An 18,541-nucleotide genomic window follows, 5' to 3' on the forward strand; every position below is an offset into this window, starting at 1 on the left:
TGATTTTCAACCTCTGCATCGAAGTTTTACACTGATGAGTGAATGAATTCTCAGAATGTTAGTCTGGAAACAGAGCTGGTTTTATTTATCATATCTGGTGCGTATCTAAATGTGATAAGCAAAAGAAGGCTGTTCTGTGATCTTTTAAAAGAATTTTTTCACTTTCGGTGCACATCATAAATATCATAAAACCAATTATGCATGCCCTCTCATGATCTTACCTCTCATGTTATTACATTTTAACAATACAAATGCACTTTTCTTCAAAATGTCAATAGCTCTTTAATACATTTTTGGACTTATACAAATCATGAAATACTCTAATGCATTTTCAGATGAAAGAGTTTGTGACCAACTAATAAAATTACCCTTTTCATTAAATAAAATAATAATAAAAAAACCAAATAAAATGCCACAGTACAATGTTTAAGAAGAGCTTATATAGTTTGAGTCAGTAGGTGGAACTTACCAATACAAGTTCGACTGATAGCATCAAAATAATAGCCAAGTCTGCAGTCACAACGGTAACTGCCAGGAGAATTTACACAAACATGACCATCTCCACATAGCTGGTTAGGTGACGAACACTCATCCACATCTAGAAGGAGAGAGAAATGAATGAAAGGAGGGTCTTGAGGTTAAAGATCAGGAGTGGAGGTAAAGCAGTAAATTCTGCTGCCAGTTCTGTCCCACACCCTTTAGTAACGCTCCCTGCCTCAGTTTACCCATCTGTAAAACAAGAATAAAATACTTACCTCAGTGTTTGTAAAGTGTTTGAGATGGAAGGCACTACTGCATACAGGCATGATCCAGCTCCCACTGAAGTCAATACCAAGGCTCTCTTTGACGTCAATGAGAGCTGGAGTAGGACCTACAAGTGCAAATTATTATTACAGAGCAAATATCCCTTGGATCCCATGTTGTGTGGTGTAGGGAACGTGGGCCGGATTTGAGTTTGGGCCAGCATAACTGTATTTGATCAAATGCTAAGCTAAAGGGACTTTGATTTTAGGTGATATGGCACTGGAGTAGGTCATGTACTTACCCTGGGCTTGTCCCCCACCTTCTTGCCCCCGAGTCCCTTTTCCCTTGTCATGCTTACTAACTGTCACAAGGAACAAGTGGAGATGCACGAGTGTGATTGATGATGAACAACCATTAATTATATTTAGCAAAGTGAGAATGGGCCCTATTCTGTTAGACAGAAGTCTATTGCCAAATCCTCCCCACATGTCCTGCTTACAAAGAGGACATCCGCTTGTGGTCATGAATGGATTTTGCAAGAAAATGTCCGCCTCAAACTGGAATTTTCTACTATGACCTCAGTTCAAGATTCCAAATTACTGGCCCATAATGAGCTATAGCCAACATGCTGGAATCTCTAATTGGACAAGGATGATCCCTGAGGCAGAGCAAGGGGATACTGAACCAAACAAAAGGAAAAGGGGGCCTCTCTTGCACCAACACCACCTGAAGTTGTAGCAAGCTCTCTTCTTTGGACCAGCCTCCAGAAAAGGAGAAGTGAAAGACTCCAAGCCTGAAGTCTGTCACTCAGGGTTTGTCTTCACTACCGGGGTAAGTCGACCTAAGTTACACTACTCCAGCTACAGGAATAACGTAACTTAGGTTGACTTACCCCAGTCTCTTCACTGTGCTGCATCAATGGGAGACGCTCCCCGGTTGACTTACCTTACTTTTCTCAGATAGCTGGAGTACCGGAATCGACCGGAGAGTTCTCTACCATTGATTTAGTGGGTCTTCAGTAGACCCATTAAATCAACACCTACTGCATCAATTGCAGCAGGGTCAATCTCCCCGGTAGTGAAGACAAGCCCTAAGAGAAAAAAATAGACTGACCACCTCCTTGCAGATGAAAAAAAGCTCAAGTTATCTGCGACACGAGAACTAGTTCTCAATTAAGACTAGTCACGTGAATTAGACACTCTAAAAAAAGGTGAGAGAGTGCTTTTCTATAGAATTCAGAGACATTTGAATTGTCCAGTATTCCATTACAGAGACAGTCACTAACCTTTTCCCTAGGTAGACCCTAAAAAAACCCACAAGCCTGTTATCTAATTACAAGGATATTATTTTGGATTAAAAGTATGTTATTCCAAAACTTCTAAGTGCCTGATTTAAGAATCACTTCTGCATTTGTGTAAGAGTGTCAGAAAGATGCAGACATTGCAGTCATATGGGGAGGGAAATAAGCTAATTAAACAGAGTCTAATCTAGGGTGTATATGCAGAGAAACTTAAGGCAGAACACCAAAGTAGGAAGCTAGGAAGAAATCATTCCAAGAGTTATACTTCCTTAAAACAAAGGCAAAAGTCAACTTCTGCTTTTAGCAGATTCTTAATGCAATTGATTATATTAAAAGAAAGGTGTTCTTCCTTAACTTTTCTGTGAAGCATTGAGGCAATTCTTGTATTACCTTATAAATCGATGTAATTACTGTGATTCAGGGACTTCTTGGTACCAACTGGCAGAGGGCACAGGATTTTACAGGAATCCTAAGAGTCAGATATAGGCATAATAGTTCACCAAAGGGTGGCATGTGAGGTATCTACCAAAAGCCAGTAGCCCACGGTCATCATAATCATTGCAGAATGTATGTACAGATAATATTTAAGGAGTTATGTAACTATACTAAAAATTATGTTCTTAAGGTCTTGGTGTTTAAGTGGGTCACCAGAAGGTGACATACTTTGCAAATGCTCCTTTTGGGTAAGAGGCAGCAGACTCTTATCTCCCATCTAGTCATTTGTCTATTGTATGAGGCCTATTTGCATACTGAGCCACAGGCAAAAGTAGTGACTGAAGTCTACAAGAGAAGAAATTCACAGGATGAAGCAAACAAGAGAGGACATCCTATTTATGAACAAGAACAAAGGATGGGGCAGATATATCTTGTGGGGCAAAGAAACACATTGGATCCTTCACCTAGGAGGCATGGATGTCTCATGAAAAGAGTCACAGTCAATCTCATTGTGACGAGCTGCAAGGATTTTGGATGAGCAACATTCTACAAGACATGAGAGTATCTTGTTAATTAAGTCAAATCCCTAGAATGGATGTTATGATCTTATTTTATATACAACCATTTGTTTCTAACACTTCTACTTGCTATCACTTGAATCTCTGAGCCTTGTTAAATAAACGTAGGCTTGATTTCACCGTGAACATCTCTAAGTGCTGTACGTCAAGCAAAGTGGTGAGCTGAGGTGTAGCTGGTAAGCTGGGATGACTGTTCCTCTGGAGCACTGAATACTGCGAGCGTCCCGTGGACCAGGGGCTGGACAGGCCATAGAGATGCTCGGAAGGCTCAAGGGTTGGAGTGCACCTATCACTAGCCTGTAGAAAACGAGCTGGATCTGCAGGGCTTAGAGAGAAAGGCTTGTGTTGCCCATGGCCAGCGGAGTTGGGGAGTTGCCTCAGCAGGCACAGACAAGGCTTCCTCACAGTAAGGGCAGGTGCCAGCGAGGTGTCTGACAAGCCTGGGAAGTCAGGTAGTTTGAACCACTGATCAAATTTCAATTGTAACTTTAATTTGATCATTGCATTGTGTTCTATTTGATTAGCTTTAGGGAAATCAGAAGTAAATTAATTAGTGACATATCTACTAAGCTTCATATTAGTTTGCTTTTTCTTTTAATAAATACATAAAAGCTACATTGAAGTTTTGAGAGAGGAACCAATGTAGGAAAACAACCTATTTAGAGGTATATACATTGACTGAGTAGCTCCTGGACTTCAATTCCTGGGTTTCAATTATTTGATTAAAATCCCATTACCACTATGGTGGGTCTCAAAAGAAAAAGCGAAGATGACACTATGTAAGAACTGTGCAAAGTAATTTTTATATAGCACTGTAGATATATATTGGGGCAGATCCTCAACTGGTATAAAATTGTCACAACTTCACTGAAGAAGTCAACAGAGCTGTGACAATTTATAATCATTTAAAGATTTTAAAACCTGTTATGATGCTTTATGTTGGACATAAGTGGCTCAGAGGCCTCTTGCTGGTCTTCTGCACCAGAGTGAATATCACCCTTGCTACACTATTTCAGTACATTAATACAAGTAGCAGACAATGCCATTCTGCATGGTCATTATCACACAAACTGCACAGAATATGGAGGTTCAGGAGTGATTTGAAGGAGGAGAGAGAGGGGTTGTTTGCAATCCATCGCTTGTAAGGGGGAGCAAGAAAAGAGAGTCAAGAGTAGGCTTTGGAAGTAGTTATGAGAATGGCTTTGGTTGAGTGCAGGGAAAAGACAAGTTAGGTTAAAAAGTAGATGTGTGCACATTCATGTGTTCATTTAACAGTTTTACTCCATTTCTGTTACTCACCTACACATCTTGTTCCCTCTTCATTGAGATGATAACCTCGTCCACAGTTTGGTACATTTCTTTGGCAAGAATATGAGCCATCTGTGTTAATGCACATCTGTCCAACTGGGCATGGCATGCTAATGCTTAGGCACTCATTGATATCTACGATGACATACAAATTCAATAAAAGAAAATCGTTCTCAGTTTACAGACATTTTAAGGTAAGATACTGTCATTACACCCTTAAAAGCTTGGGAACCAGCCCTTGAGAGCAGACACACATTTGCACAATTTAGTATATCAAAGGGGGAGATTTGAAAAGGCATAAAGGGCAGGTAATGCCCAAACAGTGAAAGTCAATGGGAGATGGGTGCAGAACTCCTATTTGTGCCTTTGGAAATCTCCCCAATATGCAGAAAATAAAAACATGAGCAAAGATGTAACCGACCACTTATGCACAGAGACTGAAGAGTAGAAGTGCTTATCTGCAAACTAGCCATCTCTCTGTCACCCATGTAATGCCTTACTATTCTCCACAAATGGGCATTTGATCACTTTAGGACAGGGAGGAGCATATATCATATACATTCACAAACATGTTATAAACTTAAGAGACCCTTAAAATGTAATTACATGAGACCAAAGCACCTCAGATTGCCATATCACCAGCTAAGCAGAGTAAGGACTTGCCAAGTATTTAAAGAGGAAATCTCCAAGGAAAGCCCAGCACATAGTGATGGCTGAAGTTAGAATTTCAGTAGTAGTCTAGTAATCAGTGCTCCAGCATGCTGGTACAGGGGGCAGTGTGCTGTGAGAAAAGGGAAATGGTATAAAGACCGGACAGCATGTGGGCATAGCACTTTCTATAAGTGTACAGCATCCTAGCCAAATTCCAATTCAGTTTAGATAATTGCCTGCCTAAAATTCCCCCTCTAGTTTCAGGCGAACACCTTCTTCACTCTGTATCCTACATTCTTATACAGTGTTATGGTTTTATGGTTTACTGTCAAAGAGCTGATGGCTTCCATCCCAGAGTTAGTGTGGAATAGAGCAGAGTATCCACCTGGCTTAGGGCTGGATGACTCTGGACAGCCAGGGCAGGAGTGGGATTGGTGAATCTGTCCCAGAGTACACTTTACTCCCCATCCTTGTAGCTCATGCTGCTGAGCCATGCACCCACCTACCAGACCTCATTCCCTTGGACACAGAGCACCAGCAGACGCTTCAACCAGCTCTGAAGAGTGCAAGGAGAGTGTCCTACTTTGAAGCTGTCGGTTGGAAAGGTAGGAAAGTTCCTGTTCTCCTTCCTGCTCATCACAACACAGGGCAGCATTTGATGAATAGTTTTTGCAACCACCATGTGAAGTGTTTGGGGAATTCTTCTGGATGGACTGTGGAAGGCATTATAAGTGCCAGATTCACAGCTGGTGTAAACTGGTTTAGTACACTGAAGCCAACAGATCCACACCAATTTACACCAGCTGCGAATCTGTCCCCTATAAATGTCAGAGATTAGTCTTTAAGGGATAAGTTATCTGACCATACAGAACTGGCTTCATTTTATCAAGTGTAATTTTACACATGGATAATTTTGTTTTCAGCCTTGTGTTTTTCAAATGTCAGTTTTCAGCAAAGGAAGGGAGGTTGAAAGGAAAATGGAAAGTTGATCGCATGCTACCTAATTGGCAAATCCTGTTGCTCAGCAGATTTCACGAGTCCAAAACAGGCTATGCTGCTAAGGGAATTTAAAGTTAAGTTGGGACTTGAAGTACTACTATAATGAGAAGAGCGGATAGATTTGTAGGACACACCAGGCAAATCTATTTAAAGTCTGTTGAAAGCCAATTATTCTAACATCTATAGAATTCTAGTTTGTCAGGTTAGATCCTACAAGTCCTAGAATGCAAAGTATTAATACCCTAAAACTTAACAGTTTTTATTCTGTCCTTCAAATTAAACCCCACTCCCATTATAATTGGCCCTAATTATCATTCCGACAGGTCGTTACATTCTTTTCCTGAGGTGGTAAAAATTCTGAAGGTGAAAAATTCTTTCCTCTGAACTATGGGAGCTGGCTTGGGAAAGCAATATCTGTTCTATGTAGCTGAACAAACCAGCAAAAGCAAATTCCATTGTAGAGGATACTCTTATGCTAAAGTAATGCCAAGCATTGGACTTTCAGTTCTAAACAATGTTCTCGATGTCCACTGAAGGATGGACAAGAAGTAATGGTTTAATCTGCAGCAAGGGAGATTTAAGTTATATATTAGGAAAATCTGTCTAACTACAAGGGTTGTTAAACTCTGGAATAGGCTTCCAAAGGAGGTTGTGGAATCCCCACCATTGGAGGTTTTTAACAACAGGTTGGACAAACACCTTTCCAGAATGGTCTAGTTTACTTGGTCCCACCTCACTGCAGAGGGCTGGACTTGATGACTTCTCAAGATCCCTTCCAGCCCTACATGTCTATGGTTATTTAAAATCATTTGAATAAAGGGAGAGAAAGTATGTCAAAACGAATTAATATTTTTACAAATCCTATGTTAGACGCACATGATAAACAAAAAAAGACTTACGTGCTTTTGAATATTTTACCCTAAGTGACTGGGTGTCTAAGTCTCATTGAAAGTCAACAGGTCTTAGATTTCTACTGCCTAAGTTTCTATTGAAAAATCAGACTTAGAATTCTAAATCCCTTATAATCAAATCCTACTTTTAATGGGAGCAGGAAGATGATGTAATATATAAAGATGAACATCAGATTAGGATTGACGTGGGAGACTCAGACCTGACCCCGTACAGCAATAACTTGGCCTTCGCACAACTCTAAGAATTTATTTAAGTGATAATATGTCTTACCAATACAGTTGCCTAGCGCATCTTGTATAAACCCATTCATGCACTGTAGCTTGGGTCGGCAACGGAAAGATCCCGGAGTATTCTGACAGATAAAATCGGGGAGGCAGTTATGAGTACCAGTCTCACATTCGTCAATATCTGGTACATCACAAAAAAAAATAGTTAGCAAGAGTTTTACAGAAGTTTTTTTATTACACTTAAGACAGAAGACAGAGTTCAGAAACATAGGCCAAATTCATCCTGGCTGTAACTTCATTCATCATTTCTATGTAGTTACACTGGAGATTAATTTGGCCCATTGTCTTTACCAAAATCTCACAGAAATAGGCAGCAGGCTGGTTCTCTTTATCATCTTATTAAACAGCCAAATGACTTGCAATATTTTCACAGTGTCTGAAGCAGTATTTTCTAAGGCCCTGATTCAACAAGGCACTCAGGAATGTGCTTAAATCCCACTGAAATCAATGAGAGTTAAGCATGTGCTTAAATGCTTTGCTGAATAAAGGCCTAAATCCTGAAGTCCTTAATTTTATTAAGTCCTTTCTCAGGTAAGCTCATCAGGCTTCATTCTCATTTTCCACTAAGGCCCCTCTACATCAGTAAGGCTTAACATGAAATGAAGTGTAATTTATGCTCACTTTAAGGCCCCCTTCCACTGTCAGAGTGGTGTAGAAGATTCTGAGTGTAAATGAGAATTTAGATAATTGATTCTAAAAAGATCTTTGCCTATGTAAAAACAGAGTAAAGACTTCAGGTTTGAGCCTTATATTTGTCATGGGATAAAAATTCTTTGGAGTGATAAAAGATGTAGGTATGTTTTAGCAAATTTTTGTGGGAAAGTAGCTCAGTGGGAAAAAAAAATGAATGTAAATGTCATGAACATTGAAAATGTTTCCTGTAGGCTTAATAACCCTTATAGAAAAGCCTTGTAGTATTTAATAGGGATAAAACTGATAGACCTCTGTAATAAGGCAAAAGTTTTCCATTTGATTTTACATGATGGTTAAAAACAACAAATGAAGGTTATCATTCTGTGTTAATTTTTTTTAAAACTTTATATTTTTATCAACAACATATATGAACATTCCATGCAAGTATTAACAAATCTTATTCATAACCTGTATTTGTTATCTTTGGTATAAATTTGTTATATTTGGTCAACCTCTTATCTTTATCCGTGTATTTATTTTATTCAAACTCCAAAAAATGATAACCAGACATTATAACATCTATTTAATCCTGATATAAAGTGTCTGTCATTTTTTCCATTGAAAAGGATTTCATATTTCCCCATGCCATTAATGTTGAAGGATCTGTCCTTTTTCAAGTATCAGCTATCATACATCTGGCTGCTAGGTATTTTCCTTAAGGGAAACCATAATTTTTCAAAAGCTGTCAAAGCAATAGTAGAAATTTCTGTCCTGATAGTTAATATAATTCCAAGATGATAATTTGGGAACTCCTAGTAAGAGTTTCCAAAGCTATGTGAATAGGTAAGCACTGACTAAAGGCTGACTCCCCTTATTCCTTTGGGAAAAGATTATTAATGCTTATAGGTGGAATTTTCCATGGCCTTAAAACTGCTCTCTCATTTAAGTCAATGGGAGTTTTACCTTTGACTTCAAAGGGAGCCAAGTTAGGTCAACTGAGCACTTTGAAAAAAAACAAACACTAAATTTTTTTTAAAAATTAAATTGTAACACCCACTATCTATCAATCTCTACAATATAATCTTACCCAAAATTTAGGCCCAAGTAGCTGGCCTACATCCTTCAGGGGAGTGAAAATACTGTGCAAAAAATCATCAAGACCATTCTCAGCTGCAAAGAGATGGATTGTTTTCCAGTGGAAGCCAAGTCAAATTGGGTTTGCGGCTCATTTACATTTCCATGAAGAAAGCACCTCAGGCAGAAGTGTTAGATGCTCATATTAGACTATACAACACATCTGGTATGGAATTACAACTTACACATGTATTTCCAAAAAAAACCCAAAAAAACCAAGACACAATAATTTATTTAGCATTTTTGGGCATCATAAATGTTGGTAAACATCAATCTCATATATGCCCAATTTGCAGCCTGGGACATACCTTTGCAATGGTTGTCTTCAGTGAGTTCATAACCAGTCCCACAGCTCGTTTCACGCTGACAACGGAAGGATCCTGCTGTATTGACACAAGTTTGTCCAATCCCACAGTTGTGCATCCCAGTGATACACTCATTAGTATCTAGAAGTAACCGAAGTGGACAGAGAATTAAACAGTTCATATAAAAGACTTGAAATCCTTGGGAAGAGAAAGGGACAAGGGTCAGGCTTGGGGCAACTGAAACTTTGAACACCCACATGTAGGGTGCACTGTGAATTCCATATCCCACAAAAAAGTAACTGCTCTTTTCTGTTCTCAATTTTTAGATATTCACTGTGTTTTCAACTATAAGGATTCAACAACTCAGGTCTAAGACATACTGTATTTTATATAAAAAGAAAAGGAGTACTTGTGGCACCTTAGAGACTAACCAATTTATTTGAGCATAAGCTTTCGTTGAAGTGAGCTGTAGCATCCGATGAAGTGAGCTGTAGCTCACGAAAGCTTATGCTCAAATAAATTGGTTAGTCTCTAAGGTGCCACAAGTCCTCCTTTTCTTTTTGCGAATACAGACTAACACAGCTGTTACTCTGAAACCTGTATTTTATATAAATATTCATTTACTACTGCAAATGGAAAGGCATGCTTTTATTGCTATCTTCACTCCCAACACCAGACTTGAGATTTCTCCTGCTTCCTATCCATCTGCAAACCCTCCACCTGCCCCACTGAACCGGTCTCTTCCCAGCTCCTTACCTCTATTGTCCCCATGCTCACACCCTACCTAACTCAGCCTTTCATTGTCCAATGTCTCCTTCCACTCCCAATATAAGTATGTCCTATTCTCTATCCTGAAAAAAAAAATCCACAAAAACCAAAATACTTTTACCTTTAAGCAACAGACAGAGGCAACCATTTCATTTATTTTACCTTCACAGGTGACACCATCAGACAGAAGCTGATACCCAACAAAGCAGGAGCAGACAACACTGGAGCCTGTGTCCCTACACTGCTGTGTGCAGGGACCACCTCCTAAAAACAGATGTGATTTTTTGAGAACAAAGTTCACAATTCAGTTCATCACACAAAACTGGAAAGATGTCAACTACTTAAACTTGAGTGCCCAGCAAAATACAGAATGTTTGACTAGTATGCTCGAAGAATACACTAAGAAAAAATGGGAAATATGGAGGAATATTGAAAGAAATATTCACACATCAGATTATTTTATCTTACAAAATTAGCAGAAAGAAACCAGCACTTAAAAAAGTCAACCTTAATCAACCAACATCACAAATATATCCTATTCAGAGTTCAGAAGGAAAGCTCAGATACCACTGTGGGCAACTGTTGGCAAAACGTGACTTTTTAATATCAACTATTATCCCATAAGGAAGGCTAGAAGGGTCATAATAGTCAAATCAGACATTTGCCTAACATAGGTACCCTCAGACTGTGAAATGGACTCCCAAAGAATTGCTGGAAGTTCCATTGCCTGACACATTTGAACTCATCTTTGGAAAAAAGTGATAGAAATGATTCTTTAGAGGCTTTCAAACTTGTTTATAGCATAGCCCTTAATAGAAAGGATGTCTAATGGATAACAACTCCCATTTGCAATTGGATAGACCAATTCCCCTCCCTCTGGCAAACGAATAACTTCCATCTGGCTACTACAGCAATTGCTTACATGGAAAAGCAATATTAGGAAAATATAACATTAACACCTTTTAATGTGATTTATCATCCTGAGTCAAGGAGGAGAGCCAGCTTTTGCTTTGGCAGGATAATGGACCTGATGACTCAACAGGCGTTTTCTGTTTCTAACACCTATGCAGTATAGCAGCCAAACAGGCAATATGGTAAATCATCGCTTAACGGGCACAGTATCTGTGGCTACCTCTTATGGGATACAGATGCCCTGGACACTGAAACGGTACATTTTCAAAACATTGTGTCCTACAGAAACACCTGCATAAGCAAAGCATTTGTAGCACTGTGTCTACTACGACGTGCTGAAAGCTTATACTGGAATATCAGTCTATTAACTCAAACTTTTTTTTAATCCAAAATGTATTACTTTATTCAGAAATGTTTGCCAAAAATAAAACATCTCTGATGTTTTAAGCTTTTAGATACATGAAACACATGTGACAGGCAGTAAATCAAAATAAACAGATTATCCAAATCAAATATTCCATCCAAGAGGCACCACGCACTTGCCACACAAAAAAAATCAATGCATAAGTCATTATTTATCTTTCTTTCATTTTCCTTCCAATTTTCATGTGGATTGTGCAGGTCAAACAGAAATTAGTTATGTCATTTCAGATCTAATCATCTCAACCACGAACAAGGATAGGAATAGAATACACATGTTCTTCAAGCTCTAAAAGTGGAATGCCTGATGCCATTGCGCTCATTGTAACTTGTCTGGACATTTTCAAATAAAAGGTCAAATATGTTTGGAATCAATTTCGGTTCTAGATACAACTGAATAGACGGGAATGCTATTCAAAATCCATATCAAACTGCAAACCATTAAGATTGGAGGCTGGGATTTTCAAAGGGGCCTAAGGAAGTTTGAAAATCCCAGTGAGTACTTCTAATATATCGTCACATTTTTAGTGGCTGTAAGTCAGCATAGCTCCACTGAAATCAGTAGACCTATGCTGATTAACAGCAGCTGAGGATCTAGCCCATCATTTAAAAAAAATATCTCCTTTGAAATTGTTTTTGTTAATGAGTTAGTAAAATAAATGTTATGAACAAATAAAAGACAGCCCAGGCAAAGGGAAACAGTAGCAGATGTAAAATTCTCTACTTCTTAAGGGCAAAAATGCCTATTTCCCTACATGCCCACCCAGCAAACAAGGGAGTATAAGCTGTCCCGTTATTCCCCTCTGTGGGCCACCCATATCGCCTGCCAGAGCACCGGGGTCAGCACAAGTAACCTGGGTCTGCTACACACCCTCTCAGACAGGTAGGTAGAGATGGGCAATGGGCACAGCTGGTACAGAGGAGAAAGTTATTTGCATCTCATAAGGTGCTGGTACAGATTTCGTCCCTGCTCTACCAGGAAAGGGAAACTGGACTACTCCTGAGCAGTACAGTATTGTGTTACCCAATACACAAGATTAGAAGGAAGTCGCAGTTTTAGCTCTAAAGTGGTTGGTCTAAGGTTTTTGTCTGACTTTTAAAAGAAAGCTATTTTTCCTCAGACCAGCAGACAAATAGCAAGAGGTAAAAAGTTATTTTTGCCATGATTAAATTGTAGCCTATATTTGAAATAAAAAGTTTTACAATATAATTGACATTTCTGAGCCTACTACAGAGGACAGCTATCTTGTTGGAGAAAGTGACAATAATGGAGGGCCAAATTCTGCCTTTAGCCATGTGTGAATAACTCTCAGTGAGCTCACTGGGAGCTCTATAAAATACATTTAAGATCCGCAAAGTATGCACTTCCATAAAACTCAGAGGGCATGTACAAAATTTAATACGTAAGACATTAAACTCCACAACTCTTAGAGATGACCCAACATCCACACAGCCAACCAACTCTGCCTCACCTCTCCCTCCCAGCTCCTTGGCAAATATGAAAAGAAGTAGGCCTTGAAATTTGGTGAGATTATGAGCCTCAAAAGAGGACTTCCAGAATAAGGGCCAAACAAGTTCTTGCCTAATTGTTATTGGCAGTAGCACCTTACCCTTCCATAGGGAGGGGTCAACAGTCTTCATCAAAACAGACCCACTATCTTCCCATCTGCGTTCATTAGAGCCCACAAGCCAACTCACATCTTGACTGAAGCTCCCCGAGGATTTCCAAATTTGCTCATGCATGTAGTACTGAAGGACAGAATATGGCCCAGTGTAACAACTTAATCTTATAAGGGGCTTTTTACTACAAAGCCCTGAGCACTCTCAACTACCCCTGAAGTTAAAAGGAGTTGATGTGCCTGTGACACTTGGTACCTCAAAACAGCATCCTGGAACCCCCATATTCACCACTGTCATATGATTATGATATATTTTGTACAATGCGTGCCTTGTGTGGTATCACTGAAAAAGTCTTGATCTGCTGAACCTTAATATCCTCTTGGATTGTGTGCATAACCATTGTATATGAAGTATTGCTATAGGTGTTATTGAAATATGTTGTGAGGTTGGGAAATGCCCACAGCCAGACTCTCTGTTGCAACAAAGGAGGACCCAGACAGCGTTAACGGCCCATCAAGCAGAATCAACTATCCCGGAGACTTCTCCAAGAAGGGCACGTACACCACAGGGGCAGACTAACCCTTGCAACAGCAAGGATCTTTCTAGCAGCTGGAAGAAAGTATACAAGAGTGGCAGTGACATCATCACTTGGCCTCTCTTCCCTGCCATCTCAACACCTGGAAGAACATCTGGAAGACAGAGACTTTGAACTGGGAAAGATTGATCTCAGGCTGGAAAGGGAATCCAGCTTTTGTATTGAGAAATGGTTTGCTGCTTGTACCATCTATTAGGGTGAGAGACTGTTTGATTCAAATCTTGCTTAAATTGTTTAAGTTAGCATTTAGACAGAGAATTTATTTTTATTTCTAAGGTAACCAACTCTGATTTCCATGCCGGCTACTTATAATCACTTAAAATCTTTCTGATGTTAATAAATCTGTTTTATATTTTATCTAAAACAGTGTGTCTTTGGTTCAAGTGCTTGGTGAATCTCAGCTCAAATTACAAAGGCTAGCATATGTCCATTCCACATTGAGGGAGGGGTGAACTAAGTACTGAGCTTACACTTGTCAGGCTTCTGACCAGTGCAAGATGTCACAGTTCTGGTGTACAAGCCTGGGGAGCTGGGGTGGGGATTGGCTGACGCCTCCCAATTGATGGTTCATGAGTGGCTGGGAGATCATTCATTAACTAAACTGGGCATGTCCCTGCATGTGGATGGCTGTGTAAGTGCAGCACCTGTCAGAAGCTTGTAGCTTGACATTTGCATCACAATGTCAAGGACAACCCAGGCTGGTGGATTTGGATGGCTCAGCAGTCCCATAGTCCAGTTTATGCCCCAGGGACCCTGTCACAGTGCCTTAAAAAAAGTCTTCATTTACTGGTCCCTCAGAGACTACAAATGAGTTCTCATCTTACTCGGACATTGGTTTAACAAATCCAAAAGAATCTCATATTTTGCAAGATTTTCCTTCCAATAATCAAAATAGCATTAAAAGAGGGTAGAAACAGCCTACCATTTCAGAGAGGATTCCCATGCCATTTGTATCTGCAAATTGCTGGGCTAAGCAAAATGGTTTGGGTGAACCTCGGATTTAAGTTTGCCTAGTTTTTCACATTTACTGAAATGATCACACACACACACACACACACACACACACACACAAAGTCACTACATAGGAACAGTCAGTTAACTCACCTCTGCAGCGGTCATGAAGGTAAGGATCCTCTTGGTCTACTTCCTCGTCAGAAATTTTAACTATTAAGAAGGTTAAGGAGACATTAGAAGGGAAAGCAGTTTTCCTCTCATAATAAAATGCTATCTACCTGGGAAAAGATGAGGAGCAAGTATCTGTGGGTACTTCTACCACAGGATAATACTGAAGAATTATTTATTCATTTTATAAACACACAAAATAGTTTTTATTTGACACTTGATTCAAACACACGTGCACACAGAATATACTTGCCAAATGAATGATAGATCATAAGATAGCTTGTATAATTGCCAATTACACATGAACCAAGAGTTTCAAATAAGAGTTCCTAACATTAGGCTTCTACGTAAAAGTTTAACCTGATTTTCATCAAATGTGCTGAGCATCCTCAGCTTCCATTGACTTTGGTTGCAACTGAGCGTGCTTAGCAGTTATGACGGAAGTTAGGCTAACCTTATTTATTCATTTAGATTTTATTCTAAAAAGCAACTTCACATCTCAAGGTGCCCAGCCAAATCTCTGGCTGCTCTGGGTGTACATTTTAAAACAGCACAAGAAGAGCTGCAACATAAATCATCCAAAAGTACAAGCCCATCTCCTTCCCTGCATCCTACTATGACTTGAAGTTGTGCTCTGCTGTCTCAGCTTAATTTTAATGCTGGTATAATATACCTTGATCTTTGTTAGGAACATCGCTAATTGACCCTTCAGTGCCTTCTTGACCCTTGACACAGCAAGCTCTGAACACCTGCCCACACTGGTATCCTATCAGCTGGCTCTGCTCACAGCTCTGTCCTTGAACTTGGGCTGTCTTTCCCAGCAAGCAACAATAACAGCATTTCTGTCAAAACAAAGAACAGATAGTAAGTGAAATCCCAGCCCTAAAGAAATCAATGAGTTTCACCACTGACTTCAATGGGACCAGAATTTCACCCAGTGTGTTTATAGAAAACTGTCAGCCAAAGCTTTCAGACCCTGATGTTCAAAAGCCCTGCTGTGCTTAATTAGTTAGATCTCAGAACATTTGTATGGGTCTGGATCAGGCCCTCAAAAAGAAGACGGAAGCCAAACCCAGGCCCTTGATTCAATCCCCACTGTCCTTGATGGGAAGGCAAGAATGGTTCATGTACAACAGTTGTGGTGGGTTCCCCTCCCACAAATGAGCAGATCCAAACCTCCAGTTCTGACTACCACCAAACTGGCGGACTCCTCAAAACCCTGAATCACATTTTATGACTTGAGCTCCACTTCTAATTTAAAACAAATTTTATTTGTCACAGTGAGGATGAGGGGCACTGCTCAGTTTATAAATAAACTCGCACCTGCCTGCCCTCCCAACCTTCCCCCAAATCCTCACTTTAAAAAAAAGCACCTGGGCTTAAAATTAACAGACCATAAAGACATGAAAGATGACTCTCCTCTGTACAGACCAACCATGATTTAAAAGGTGCTAAAAAGAAAAAAAATCCCTCATATTGGAGCCTAACATTTTTAACTTTAATATTAATTACTTGTATTATGGTATCACCCAGATGCCTCAGCTGAGATTGGGGCCCCATTAGCCTAGGCACTATACAAGCACATGCTTCCTGTCCCAAAGAGTTTACAGTCTAAACGAACAAGAGACAAAGGATGAGGGGGAAACAGAGGCACAGAGAGGTAAAGTGATGCAGCAGGTCAGTGGTAGAAACGAGAACAAAGTCTGCAAAGTCTCATCCAGTGTCCTAAACGCTGGTCCACACATCTCTATAGTAATTATTTAAGGATGTCACCTCTTAAGAACCCAGTCCTGAAATGGGATCTGTTAGTGCCCAGTCCTTCTAGGCATGAGGGTGTGCATTGGAAGAACAGGGGCTTCAGAATCCATTGCAGAACAAAGGTTGATTCTGAACAAACGGCTGTGTTGATTTTGTTTTAGCCCGAGTTGAAAACACATTCCCAGATTGTTCCCTTTTCTCCCCTGCTGCTATAAAGCTAGGGTGAAATTTGGTTCACTGAAAGCAGCGTCTGCCTACTACTGCTGTGAAGTAAAAGGCAGATTAAAATTTTTATTTTAGAAATTACTTTTATAATTGTTTTTTGGCTCAAAGGAAACAGCCTGCAGCATTTAAAAAAGTTAAAAACACACCTGGAACATAAAATAACTACTCATTACGGAAGTTAATGACCTAAATTCCTTGTATCGGTTCAGAAGCCATTTCCAACAAAAAACTAAGAACAGTACACTTCTCCCAACACCTCTGAGATACGTGCCTGCCCGCCTTCTCTACTTACCCATATAAATAACTGTGCACGTGTTTTCTCTTCTGTACTGTAATGAAGAATTCCTTTACAGCCTGGAGCAGCACGAGGATAAAATAAAGAGATCAGCTTTTCCTTTTCCCTCCTCCTCACACTCTTTAGCTTTAGAAGAGCAAGCTAGTCATAAGCATTGTAACTTGTACTTCATCTTTTTATGGCAAATGTCCTGGCCTCATTCTCAACACATCCCACATATTTCCATCTTTTTTTCTGGATAACTTTAGGCATAAGGAGTTGTTGAAATTTCTGATGAGTCTCAGCATTTGTTACAGATTCACTCCATTTAATACCTTGTATCATAGACGCCATCTCCATGGATGCTTCAGTCCCAGAGCACCCAAGGGAAAAAAAAAAAACCCAAAAAGTGGATGCTCAGCACCCACCGGCAGGCACCTCCTCCACTCCCCCCCACCGCCTCCTGCCTGCGGAGGATCAGCTGTTCAGTAGCAGGCAGGAGGCATTGTGGGGGGAGAGGAGGGAAGGAGTGGGGGCAGGAAGAGTCGGAGCAAGGGTGGGGCTGGGTGATGTGTCAGGGGCACATGGTGGCAGTGTGGTGGGCTGGCAGCTGCCTGAGAGAGCTTGTCTGGGGAGGAGGCGGCTTCCACTCCCCACCCAGGCTCGGGTGCCAGGGACTGGGGGTGAGTGAGTCGGCGCCCCTCTCCCACCTGGCATATTTCCAGCTCACTCAGACGCCGTCCCCGGCAGCCAAGCCCACAGGGAGAGCGGAAGCCGCCTCCTCCCCAGCCAGGTTCTCTCAGGCAGCTGCCAGGCTGCCTAGCAGTGACTGGGAGGGGCTGGCGTTAGAAGCAGCTCCCTCCCACTATGGAGGGCAGTGGAACGTACCATGGTGGCCTGGCACAGCGGGAGGACAGAGCACCCTCCTGCAGGTAATGTGGGGCGGAGAGAGTGCGGTGGCCCCGGGCTGAGTGCAGGGGGCAGGATGGCGGGAGGGACACATGTGACCTCCCCTTTAGATCGTGCTCCCCCCCCCCAGTATGGGGAGGCTCCAGTCATCTATCGTGGGGTGCCCTCAGGGGAGGGGGCAGAACAGGGTAGGAGCAAATAAGAAACTTGGCGCCTGTGCCTTGTATTTTCCTGAAGTATTCGCTTTCAAAAGCATTTAGACCTCTGTCTATATTTGGTGGATTTCCAGCCTTCACATCCATATATTAAGGTGCAAATTACATTTAAGTTGAAGATTCACAGTTTAGTCTTTAAATTGTAGATTTTTTAGGACCAAATGTCTTGTTGAAGTTGGTGATTGCAGCTGCCACCATGCCAATTCACGACACTATTTCCTTATGGAGATTCTCATTGACTTTCACGTCACTGCCAAGTTATGTGAATTGGCTCACCCCTTGCATTCCTTTGCATTCAGAAGTAAATTTTTGCGTTGGGAGTTGCTGGGGTTCTCATTAGATTTGTTTCATATTTGATTAATCCCACCTTTCTTGCAATGCTGGACAATCTTTCAGTTTCTGTTTGCATGTTGGTTGAGCAAAATCTAAATCTTCTA

At 40.7% G+C, this 18,541-nt stretch overlaps 1 protein-coding gene across 2 annotated transcripts in view; it reads right to left on the reverse strand.

Annotated features, from left to right (window-relative positions):
* Positions 1-18,541, reverse strand: part of FBLN1 (fibulin 1) — a 102,763-nt gene that overhangs the window by 54,476 nt on the left and 29,746 nt on the right. For both annotated transcript variants that reach the window (XM_074936434.1, XM_074936443.1), the window contains exons 4-10: positions 15,397-15,565; positions 14,706-14,765; positions 10,217-10,318; positions 9,290-9,427; positions 7,198-7,335; positions 4,357-4,500; positions 470-598 (exon numbers count right to left, since the gene is read on the reverse strand). In XM_074936434.1, the coding sequence (XP_074792535.1) occupies positions 470-598; positions 4,357-4,500; positions 7,198-7,335; positions 9,290-9,427; positions 10,217-10,318; positions 14,706-14,765; positions 15,397-15,565 (880 nt within the window). The remainder of the gene's footprint in view (positions 1-469; positions 599-4,356; positions 4,501-7,197; positions 7,336-9,289; positions 9,428-10,216; positions 10,319-14,705; positions 14,766-15,396; positions 15,566-18,541) is intronic.

Source organism: Natator depressus, chromosome 1 (genome assembly GCF_965152275.1).
Source record: "Natator depressus isolate rNatDep1 chromosome 1, rNatDep2.hap1, whole genome shotgun sequence".
Lineage (NCBI taxonomy): Eukaryota > Metazoa > Chordata > Testudines > Cheloniidae > Natator > Natator depressus.